Source organism: Paramisgurnus dabryanus, chromosome 20 (assembly GCF_030506205.2).
Source record: "Paramisgurnus dabryanus chromosome 20, PD_genome_1.1, whole genome shotgun sequence".
Lineage (NCBI taxonomy): Eukaryota > Metazoa > Chordata > Actinopteri > Cypriniformes > Cobitidae > Paramisgurnus > Paramisgurnus dabryanus.
Window position 1 is genome coordinate 15,155,984 of NC_133356.1, and position 12,380 is coordinate 15,168,363.

At 38.1% G+C, this 12,380-nt stretch overlaps 1 protein-coding gene across 3 annotated transcripts; it reads left to right on the plus strand.

The window, feature by feature from the left end:
• The first annotated feature begins 940 nt into the window (after positions 1-940).
• LOC135786968 (uncharacterized) lies at positions 941-11,239 on the plus strand. Of its 3 annotated transcripts, XM_065296615.2 has the most exons (9): positions 974-1,073; positions 3,914-3,945; positions 6,018-6,198; positions 6,290-6,392; positions 6,493-6,570; positions 6,653-7,311; positions 8,796-8,995; positions 9,308-9,467; positions 10,461-11,239. In XM_065296615.2, the coding sequence occupies exons 3-9, from the start codon at positions 6,018-6,020 to the stop codon at positions 10,610-10,612; spliced, it is 1,533 nt and encodes a 510-aa protein (XP_065152687.1). In that variant the 5' UTR covers positions 974-1,073; positions 3,914-3,945; the 3' UTR covers positions 10,613-11,239. The 3 variants fall into 3 exon arrangements, with proteins under 3 accessions (XP_065152685.1, XP_065152687.1, XP_065152686.1); XM_065296614.2 differs by lacking the exon at positions 974-1,073 and having other exon boundaries at positions 3,928-3,978; XM_065296613.2 differs by lacking the exons at positions 6,290-6,392; positions 6,493-6,570; positions 6,653-7,311; ... (1 more) ...; positions 9,308-9,467; positions 10,461-11,239 and having other exon boundaries at positions 941-1,073; positions 3,914-6,078.
• Positions 11,240-12,380: the final 1,141 nt, after the last annotated feature.

Sequence of the window (12,380 nt, forward strand, 5' to 3'; positions counted from 1 at the left end):
TGAAGCCGGCACAGCTGGCATTTAGTCGGCACTGGCATGAAGCATGTGAACCGAACATGGCCCGGTTATGGGGGAGATTGGACCGTCTTTAAGGTGGCAAACAGATATGGGCCAGTGGTTACATGTATTATTTGGCCCACATATAAAATATAGAAATGTGGCCCATAGTTAATTGTAATTTGAGATATTTCATAATTAATAATATTTTAATACACACAGCTGTTTCCCCTATTCCTGTTTGCAGAGTGGGTTTATTATCTCTATCAACAAGGTTTAATTAATAATTATGAAACAATATAAACTTTAAATTTACATTAGGCTTCATTTAATCATTTAGCAAACACTTTTATCCAAAGAGGTTTACAGTAGAGGACAACATAAGTAAGCAATATATGTGTGTGTGTGTGTGTGTGTGTGTGTGTGTGTGTGTACCTGGTAATTATCACGTTGTTGGGACCAATTGTCCCCACAAAGATAGGAATACCAGTGTTGTGTGTGTGTGTGTGTGTGTGTGTGTGTGTGTGTGTGTGTGTGTGTGTGTGTGTGTGCGTGCGTGCGTGCGTGCGTGCGTGCGTGCGTGCGTGCGTGCGTGCGTGTGTGTGTGAAAGGTCAAAGCAAGATAGAATAGAACTTGTTTGTCTGATTTCATGCACAAGATAAGCCCAATTTTCATTTTCACTCATTTCTCACTGTCGTGTCCTAATATGGCACACAAAAAAATTACACCAATCAGGTCGCATCTAGAAAAGCGCGCCCAGATAGCGCGCCTAAAACGCAATGATTCATGGGTTTTGTAGTTGTACATAATTATAGTCTTTACACTCAATCTTGTACTTTTTAATTTTTTCTTTTTTTTTAAATATTTTTTCTTCAATTGAAACTGTAATCCTGCCATTTGGCCGATTTAGTTAATGGTTATATTTAGTTAATGGTTAGAACGCTTCAACCCAAATTAAAAAAATATATTGATACTTCCGGATCCCGCGCCGGAAGAGCAGGCAGTGGCACTGATGCAGCAGATGCACTCGAGGCTCCGCTTCAGTAACGGTTGGACTTAAAGCGAGCGAAGTTTGGTAAGTAATAATGTTGAATTTTACAGTTAGTATAAGTTAACATAGTCGGAAAGTTAAATGTTAAAGATGTGCCACAATGTATAATCGTAGATGTTATTTGAAATGTTGTAATTCTCTAAATGTGCGTTGATAACATTTATCGATAGATGACAGACATCTTTATATCACAGCCATTTATTTATTTCAGTTTAAGTGACATACACTGATGGATTAACATACAAAAATGTGTAGCAGCAATTCCCAGCAAACACAGAACGTTGGAACAACGTACCCAACCTTCTAACAACGTTAACAACATGGCCAGAAGGTCGCCATAATTTATTTACGTTGTGTGGTGATTTTCATATTAATTTCTAAAGATCGATCCGTAACTCAGAGGATCGATTTAATAATTAATAACTTAAACTTGCCGCGTCATTGAATTCACGCATGCGCGCGAGGTGGAAGGACATTCCAGGGTGTCCGCGGATCCTTAAAAAGTCTTAAAATGTCTTAGATTCTGTAGTATGAAAATAAGGCCTTAATTAGCATTAAAATTTCCTAAAGAGAATGATGCTTTATTAGTGCTGTTCATTGATTTAAGTTTTTTGACATTTGAATATAAAGTGTTTCAATACTACAATATATGGTGTAAAAACGTCTGAGTGCTGCCCTCTTTATGTTGAACGGTGGCTACTTCCGTTGAATTTTCCTGTTGGATGTTGATGTTTACATGTCCGCAAATGTGTGAGCCCAACAAGCGCCAAGGCATGCAAAACATCAGCAGCTTTAGCACCACGGCTTCTGTTCTGACATCCCATCAACGTTTGGTTAGCTTTACTGCTAGCGAAGCCTGTCTTCTTCTTCTCCTGTAACTGCGGTTGCCATCCAGCTTATAGATGCATTACCGCCCCCTCTGTTCCGGAGGGTGGATCTGATAATAGGTCTACAATCTATTTCACTTACTCCTGGTTTCCTTCTCGATTATACAAAAAATAAATAAATAAAATCACATTAACCCAAATACACACACAAAAAACCCCATAAAAAATTACATAAAAAGAAGCATGTCCCGTTTGCACACAGGTAATAATTTGCTGATTAATTCCAACAGTTTGAAATTAAAACTGAATTAAACAGTTTTAATAAGTTGGTTACTTGATTTTAGTGTACAATAATATTTAGATAGACCATGTGTTTATTTGGTTTTGATACTTTATTTGAACTAATTATTATTGTCTCATCATTATTGTTATTCTTAATGCTATTGCCCAATTAGGTCTATTTTTATTACCAAAAATATTAAATTACTAAATCATCATTTAACAAAATAATTGTTAGTGAAACCTCTAGATTGGTTAAACTATTTTAAAATGTTGTGATTTTAGGTAATTAAAAGGCTATTTTTAAGTGTCTTGTCACACCCCTAGAAAATACATCTAGTTTTTTTTTTTCATGAAAGATAAAAGGTCTTCAAAAGCACATAAATGCTTGCACACTGCAGAAACCCTGTTAAAACAATGAAATGTCTATAATAATAGTATCAATATGTTGCATAAATACAGTCCGGTAATTCAGGTAACAGCTGGAAAAAAATGCTTTATTCAAAAAACCCTTATCTAAATCTCGAGGATCGGATCAGATCGAATCGAATAATGATAATCAATTCAAGATCTTGAGAATCAGAATTGAATCGATTCTTGAAATTTGAATCGAAACCCAGCCCTAGTTACGGCGTTGTCACAATGTTGACATTGAACTACCGTTCAGGGCCGTTAAGGTTGTTATTAAAAATGTAATTGTCAGAACGTCATCTCTCAGCTGAATGTCGCACAACAACGTTGCTACCCGCCCTGCCGGATCATCATTCAAGTGGGGTAGCTACAACGTTGCCATAGTAGAAATGCAACGTGCCACAGACGTTGCCACAACGTAAATGTGTTTGCTGGGAATTGGCACTTGAAACATCACACAAAAATATAAATATCAAAAGGATGTTGATTAATTTTGTTTATATTTTATATAAATATGTACTATATTTAATGTGTATTCCCTTATGATATTTTTATCTGTAGAGATGCTCATTTTCAACACAAAGCCCTATTAAAATTTAAAATATGCAGAGATACAGAGAGATCAAATCAGTAAAGTTTAACATTTATGAAGCATCAGTTTTTTTTGCAATTATGCTATCATTACATGTTTTACATGGTATTATCATATATATTACACACTGGCAGTCTGAAATAACCGTTTGACTGTATTTTTAGCAAGTAAATATAGCCATGGTGAGTAAAAAATAAAGGTTTTAGTTTTGGACCTCCTAACATTTGAGTGTGTGTGTGTGTTTGCATTTCTTATCCATTGTGGATTTTCTTGTGGTGTCACTCATTATTTCTGCAGTTTGTTCTGCGTTGTAGATTTTTTTGTGACAAATTATGTAGCAAGCGAGCAAATGGGTTTGTGTTTTGATAGTTTGTCTTTAATTTAAATAAAAAAACCTTTATTCTTGTTTTTACGTTTGTAAAAAAAAACAAGATTTCTGCTGTGAACCAAAAAAGGAAAATATAGTCAAAATCTTACATTTTTGGAACAAATGAAAGAAAACTACTGTATTCAAGGCACAATTTTCTTGTTTCTGCTTATTTCATTTTAAATTGAAAAACAAAAAACTTGTCAAAACATTCATGGGTCTTGTAGTCAAATTCATTTATGATTTTCTTGATTGTGTGTGTGTGTGTGTGTGTGTGTGTGTGTGTGTGTGTGTGTGTGTGTGTGTTTGCGTGCGTGCGTGCGTGCGCGTTTGCTTTCTATATTATTAATAATTTATATATATTTTTTTTCTCTTCTGTTTGTTTTAGGTTGAAGAACAAAAGACCTGAGTAAAGCCACGGTATGGAAAAAACTTGGATGTACAATGATAGGGGTAATTCACGAAGAAGGGCATTAAGGCTAGTCGGTAAACTAATGGAAAATGAGCACCATAGGGAAGGAGCCATGAATGATGAGACAACTGGTTATGTTGATGATGCAGAGGAATCTGACATGCAAATTAGTGATGAAAGTGATGAGGATCTAGTTGATGGCATTGATGATGAGGAAGTACATGAAAAGACTGCAGCTTCTGTTAAAGATCTTCCTGATCTTGGAGAACAGTGTAGTGAGATGGATGGTGATTTGCAGAGTTCTCTGGCAGACTGGGCAATTGAATTTGGAATATCTCTTATAGCTCTGTCAGCGCTTCTCAGTATCCTCAAAATCTATCATCCCTCTCTACCAAAGGATGGACGAACGTTGCTGAAAACAAATTTAAGCTTTAAAATTAGCAGTGTAGCTGGTGGAATGTTCCATTATTGTGGAATTCTGAATTCTATTAGGACAATTCTAGATGCAATTTGGTCTAATGTGCCAGACAGACATGTTTTTAAACTACAGTTGAATTTTGATGGTCTGCCCCTCTTCAAGAGTACTTCTACACAGTTTTGGCCAATTCTTGGTTTGTTGCAAGGATACACCAAGAAACCAATTTTGATTGGATTGTTTTGTGGTACTTCTAAGCCAAATTCATTGAATGAATATCTTCATGATCTGGTTCAAGAGCTGAAATTGTTGAAAGATGGGTTTCTATTCAAGCAGAAAACCTTCTTTTTGAATGTTGGTTCTGTTGTGTGTGACACCCCAGCCCGAGCCTTCATCAGAGGTGTAAAGTCCCACACTGCATATTATGGATGTGACAAGTGTCACCAATTAGGTGTCCGAAAATCAAATAGAATGACATTTCCTGAGGTCAATGCAAGGCGCAGAACTGATGATAGTTTTAGGCAAGAAACAGATGAAGAACACCATGTCCAACACTCACCTTTTACAGAGGTTGGCATTGACATGATCACTTGTTTTCCATACGATTATATGCATCTTGTTTGTCTGGGTGTAATGAGGCGTCTCTTAGACTTGTGGATCAGCACCACTGGTCCCATGCACTGTCGCATTTCATCTAGTCAAGCTTCCATGGTTTCAGACAGACTTCTTGCACTGAGAAATTACATACCAACCGAGTTTGCTCGAAGGCCACGGGCTCTGATTGAACGATGTAGGTGGAAAGCCACCGAACTACGCCAATTCTTGCTGTACACTGGTCCAGTTGTGCTGAGAGGTGTTCTACAGCCTCAGATCTATGACAACTTCATGCTGTTGTCAGTAGGTGTGTACATTTTGGCAAGTCCAAAATATTGTTTGGAGTTGAATGACTTGGCTAAAACTCTGTTGGTGTCATTCGTTGAACACTTTGGCCAGCTTTACGGTGAGGAGTTTTTGGTTTATAATGTTCATGGTCTGGTGCATCTCAGTGAAGATGTCAAAGTCCACGGCAATTTAGACCTTATATCAGCATTTCCCTTTGAGAGCTTCTTAGGAAAACTAAAAAAATTGGTTCGAGGGCCACTTAATCCTTTGACTCAGGTAATGCGCAGATTATCAGAGATGGAAAATGGCAGCTACAGTCCTGATGTTAAAGAGGCAACTCAAAAACTGGAAAATGAGCACATGGATGGGCCAGTACCAGAATGCTTCTCACGACAAGTTCGTCAATATAAAGGGCTTGTTTCAGATGATGTAGTTGTGAAGGTCAAAGAGAGAGATTGTTGCATCAAAATTGAAAACAAGTTGGTGTTGGTCCAGAACATTGTTGAGGATAAAGGAGTAGTGTACATTGTGGCCAATGAATACAAACAGGTGGAACACTTCTTTAAATATCCTATTGACTCAAGAGAGCTGGGAATTTATGTTGTTTCTAACCTCTCTACTAACATCAAAAGTTTCATGATTCGAAATAAGCCCCAGAAGTTTGTGAGATTACCATTCCAAAACCGATTTGTTGTTGTTCCACTATTGCATTGAGACAAATAGCCCTTTTAGTTTAGTATTTCAGTTAGCTAAAGAGTATGTTTTGATTTGTTTTATCTTTAGATGTTTCACATAGTTGTTTTTGACAACACCAATGAGGTAGAAGTTGTGCCTTCCAGCTGGATAAAAAATGGAGAGTGCATGTGGCCTCCAAATAAAATAGATATAGCAAAAGCTGTAAAATTGCAAGAATGTCCTGGAGATGAATGGAAGCCCCATAAGGCCAGAATTATATTCACATCCAGTAAGTAACATTCTTTCACTTCTTCCTATAAACTGAACTTATGTTATGTATTACTAAAACCCTCATGTATTACTTAAAATGACTTTCCCAGATGACTACAATGAAGCTAGAAGAAAACTTCCTCAAGCTGTTGATCACACTGACATTGGAAGTGATGGAGGGAACTCACCAATTCAATTTAAAAGAAAAAGAATGTAGGGGGAAAATGTGATTTATTTTTATATTTAAATTATTTGCTGGTGCACAACATTTACTAATAATTGCATATCTTGAATTTATGGAATATGTTCTTAGACCGAAAAACAATATTTTCCCTGGAGAGGATGACGATGAGATGGAAAACACTCTGAAAGAAAAAAAGTCAAAGAAAGGGTAAGAATCTTCTGCAATTTTAAATTATAGTTTATTTTATCATACCACATAAAGTGCTAAGATCTTTTGTACTTCTGAGCAGAAAGTTGCCCAATGCTCCAAAGATCATGAGGCAGCACAAAGGTCCTGCATTAGAACCAGTAAAGCAAAACAGCCCCAAGCTTCACCAAAGAGACCACAGAGCTTCTCAGGTCCACCCAAAAGGCCACAGTGCCGCTGACCTCCACCCAAAAGCCAACAGCACTTTTGACCTCCATCGAAGAGGCCACAGCAGTCCTGAGCTTTTTCCAAGTGACGACAGCACTCCTGAGCTCTACCCAAGAGGCCATAGCAGTCCTGAGCTTTTTCCAAGTGACGACTGCACTCCTGAGCTCTACCCAAGAGGCCATAGCAGTCCTGAGCCCAACCCAAGAGGCCTCAACAGTCATAAGCTCCATTCAAGTCAGCACTATAGCAGCAAGTTATCTTCAAGCAAGCACACCATCACTGAGCGCTGTACATCGAGGCACGTCAGTCCTGAGATCCGTCCATTAAGGCATGCCAGCAGTGAGATTCACACATCAAGCAACACCAGCAGTAAGATAAGCAGAACAAATCATGCCAGCAGGGAAATTCTTAGATCATGCCATGCCAGCTCTGATATCCGTAGACCAAGACCATGCCACACTGCACCTTCTCCAGACCCATTGAAACATACTGAGCCACACCAGTCCAGGGAGCAAACATCTAGTTTGCAATCATGTGAGTATATTAATGTTTATTATAGTTGTTTGTTTTTAATAAAAAACTACTTACTTCAGATAATTTCAGATAATACAAGTAATGCAAATTACTTCAGATATTTTGCCATAAACCTTCAAAAATTATTATCTCAAGAATGTTTTGTTGAGATGTTGTAATTTGTGATGTTTCAGAAGTCCTGATGGTTTATCATGTTAACTTTACATTTGATTTTCCTTGTAATAGTTTTAGTAAGAAATAGTAATAATACCAGCCAATTAGTGTTGTCAAGATACCAAAATTGTCAAGATCCAAAAAAATGACCTGGTAAAAACAATACAAACATTTTATTTAATTTGAACGTGCAAACAGCAGCAAAAGATCAACAACAGAACCAGGAGTCATACATTATTACATTTTAACACAGCATTACATTATCAAAGAGCACGCGATTCAGTCCAGAGGATTAATATCCAAAGTGGGTGGATTGTTTCTTTTTCATCTACCACAGTGGCCATTTCTAAGCTTTCAAAAAGTTTTGCTTTTGCATCTTCCTTCTTTGTTTGTGGAAAAAGAAAGATGTTCATGGTCAGGGTCTAGGACAGAGGCGAAGGTTTGCCCGGACGCGTGCGAGACAGAGACAGACAGTGTCACACATGTACAAATGAAGAGTTTCGTTGCAAAACGAGAGAACCACCGTTTCACCGTTTTTTTAATTGTTCAGAAATTGCGTTTTTTGGTTGTGCATTCCAATTAATTTCAATTCAACTGCAGTTGGTTTGTTTTGATTTAAACCTTCAAAAATAAAAAATACAGCTAAGTAGCACCATAAAATAAAATAATAACATGATAACATAATAATAAACATGTTTTGACAAAAATGTAAAAAAATGGATTTATCTAGTTTTGCAACGAAACTCTTCAAATGCAGTAGAAATGATTTTTCATACAAATGGTTACTTTTATAAGACCATCAGGGCAGCAATAATTTGCGTCATTTTGCTTTTGCGTCTTTTTTCTCTGTTTGTCCTAGCTAGACCATCCCTCTTTTTGCACAGAGGTGATCGGCAAAGGTCTGTCCGGCCGTGAGCGAGATGGACTCCGTCATCTTGCACGAGCACACACTTCCATATTTCACTCCTCGTGTTATCTTTTTCTAAGAGTCGTGGACCGGCGGCCACAGAATCACTTGTGCTCGCACATGCAGCCGTCTCGCTGTAGTGTTTGTCACATGACAGCCGCAGCTTCTTTGCTGCGTGCGTGAGAAAAAACACAGACGTCCATAGGGAGGCACTGGAAGCGTGCATTGCGCACACCCAACATGAAATACATCTCTAACAAATCTGGAACATTATTAGAAGTATCGATACTAATAAATGTAGGAACCATATAGTTTTTATTTCTGAGAATCGTGATGCTTTTGAAGTATCAATGCATTGTGCAACACTACAGCAAATAGTCTATTTTACCTAATTTAAGTGACTGAAAACTTGTTTTCTTCTTAGCCCTCCTGCGTAATATATTAACAAAACAGGAAATGGTGATGGACCAACTGCGAATCATCTTCAAGACCCTGCAAAGTATGAAATCGACTGATGAGTCACAGACAGACCTGGCTCAAAATGTGTTGCCACTTAAAGATGTCAGTTCTCTTCAGGACATAGAGGAACAACTGCGAAGTAATCCTGACCTCCAGAAACAGTTGGTATGTTGAAAAATCAAAACTAAATTGACTAGATGCAGTGTTTTCCACAGACTTGCACTCTATTTGTGGTGGCACTTCCCCTGTTAAATGTGGGAACATTAAAGACGCTTCTCTGTGTGCACACCTCCAAAGCACTCACACAAAAATGGTCATATTTTCTAACAGACGGATGTAATTTGTAATGTATTTGTGTGTGTGTGTGTGTGAGAGAGAGAGAAAGAGAACTCTTATGTTAACAGTGTCACCTATAGTATTCGTAGCATTTCATGATGTAAACCATTGCTTTTATTTTAAAAATCATTATGATTTCAGGTACACGCACTGGCTCTCAAAGGTGGGGTGGATGTTCATGAGTGCATTTGGAGGATTATGCATGGACTGGTTACTAACGATTTGGCCAAAAAAATCAATATGAGAGGAATAAATGGAAAAATTGGTTTCCAGCGTTTGCGTTTACGGGATGTTGTGATTGGTAAGTTTTACTCAATGCCAAAAGAGTGGTTTAAGTTTTAAGAATAATTAAAATGTATTTAAATTCAGGTTACGAGGGGAGTAGAGGAAAAAAGCAGAGGAGAACGAGATGATGGAAATGTGAGGGATGGAAAGGGGGAGGGAGAAAAAGAGCAGAGGAAGAGGAGATGGTGGAGAAATTGGGGGATGAGTAAAGAAAAAGATGAGAGGAGGGGACATGAAGAAGGTATATGTAGAGGAGGTAGAGAGGGGAAGAAAACAATTCTGTTATCCTTTATTTTACAGTTACCTTGCTACATGTAACATGTAGCTACTGTAATAACTGTGAATTATGATTAGATACATGCAGTTATGACAGTAACCAAACAGTTAACTGGTCCCATGGCTCCAGTTAAAGGAATAGTCTACCCTTTTACCATATTAAACTATGTTATTACCTCAACCTAGACGAATTAATACATACCTTTCTTTTTTCAATGCGTGCACTGTACAGCGCGTTGTGAATGTGTTAGCCTTTAGCCTAGCCCCATTCATTCCTATGGTACCAAAAAAAGTTTTATTTTGTGGCACCATACTTACTGGTATAACTCCTCATGTAACAGTCTTTAAATAGGCAAAACACGGAATTGTTTGGTGGCTTCCCTGTTTAGTACCATAGGAATGAATGGGTCTAGGCTAAATGCTAACACATTCACAACAGGCTGTACAGTGCACGCATTGAAAAAAGATAGATATGTATTAATTCGTCTAAGTTAAGGTAATAACATAGTTTAATATGGCAAAAGGGTAGACTATTCCTTTAACTGTTTGGTTAACTGTTTCAAAATATCTTCCATTGTGTTCAGCAGAAGAAAAAATTCATACAGGGTTGAAACAACTTGAGGGTGACTATATGATGACAGAATTTTCATTTTAAAGTGAACTATCCATTTAGAATCCAATAGCCATATTTTCTTTTGATACAGAAACTAATTTCAGACCATGTATGTTACAGCGGCTGTGAGGCGTAACCACCTGACGTCTGCGGCCACAGAAAAGGAAATCGATTCCAACATTAAGAGATGGCTATATCTGGCCCCGGATAGGGATGGTGGCAGAAGAGAACGGATGAAGAGAAAAGAGCGTCAGGAGAGTACAACTGGTTAACCTACTTGCGACTTGGTGCACAGTGCCCCATGTTCATGCACTGAATCAGATGTTGAAGTGTGGAAAGTGCCTCTTGGTTATGGACTGAATCAGGTGTTGAAGTGTGCACAGTGCCTCCTGTTCATGGACTGAATCAGATGTTATAGAGTTGTGTGCACAGTGCCTCTTGTTTATGGACTGAATCAGATGTTAAAGAGTTGTGTGCACAGTGCTTCTTGTTCATGGACTGAATCAGGTGTTGAAGTGTGCACAGTGCCTCTTGTTCATGGACTGAATCAGATGTTGGAAGGGTGCACAGTGCCTCTTGTTCATTGTCTGAATCAGATGTTGGAAGTGTGCACAGTGCCTCTTGTTCATGGACTGAATCAGATGTTGGAAGTGTGCAAAGTGCCTCTTGTTCATGGACTAAATCAGATTTTGGAAGTGTGCAAAGTGCCTCTTGTTCATGGACTAAATCAGATTTTGGAAGTGTGCAAAGTGCCTCTTGTTCATGGACTGAATCAGATGTTGGAAGTGTGCAAAGTGCCTCTTGTTCATGGACTGAATCAGATGTTGGAAGTGTGCAAAGTGCCTCTTGTTCATGGACTGAATCAGATGTTGAAGTGTGCAAAGTGCCTCTTGTTCATGGACTGAATCAGATGTTGGAAGTGTGCAAAGTGCCTCTTGTTCATGGACTAAATCAGATTTTGGAAGTGTGCAAAGTGCCTCTTGTTCATGGACTAAATCAGATTTTGGAAGTGTGCAAAGGGCCTCTTGTTCATGGACTGAATCAGATTTTGGAAGTGTGCAAAGTGCCTCTTGTTCATGAACTGAATCAGATGTTGAAGATTTGTGTGCACAGTGCCTCTTGTTCATGAACTAAATCAGATGTTGAAGTGTGCAAGATATTGCTCATTTCATTCAAATTGTTTTGCTCATTGTTTCGTTTTAATTAGGAACAATAAATATTTGTTAAGAACCCTGTTGTTTTTCTGGCATTTTTCATTTGGGCCAAGGGTGTGTATAAAGTGGCTAGATTGAGGTTTAGTTGAGGCTGACATGTAGAATCAATTGTTTGGTCCTAAAAAGGACCAGAATAGGGCCAGCTATAGTCATACATTTGACTGAGATATGGCTATGCCATGGGCCATATGTGACCCAAGTTCTGGCAACCAGACCTGGTCCAGTCATGTACCGTAATTCATTGCTGTATTTGGGCCAAGTGAAAGTGGATTGTGTGGCCCATCACTGGGCCAAACCAATTTTGCTATGTGGGCATAAGAAGCAATAACACGTCATCTATGATTGTGAAAAGGCATTGGCTCTCGAACGATTGCATCATTACATTAGCTAAGAATGTGAATATCATGCTGGTTTATGTTTGAATGAGATCTGACTGTGCGGTTTGATCACAAAGTTCTTCATATAAAGTAATCGTATGGCTTTAGTTCGCAATGCAAATGGTTTGTAAGACTTTTAAACTGTTTTATGCAGTAAATACCTCTGTGACTGTACTTTTACTTGCGTGATGTGTTTTATATGGTTGAGTAGTGGTTGGGTTTAGGGTAAGGGTGGGGTTAGATGCTCGAAAATATCTTTAAAACCATAAATGTTTATGAAACCGTTTTTACATTTACAAATTCATAAAATTAAATCTGTCTAATCTGATGCATAAGGCAAAAACCTTAAAACGTAACAACAGGTTATATAAGCTACTGTCGCTAGAGGACACTAATCCTTCAATACATCACTTTACGTCGTAATATGGTGCTTGCACAAACGACCTATG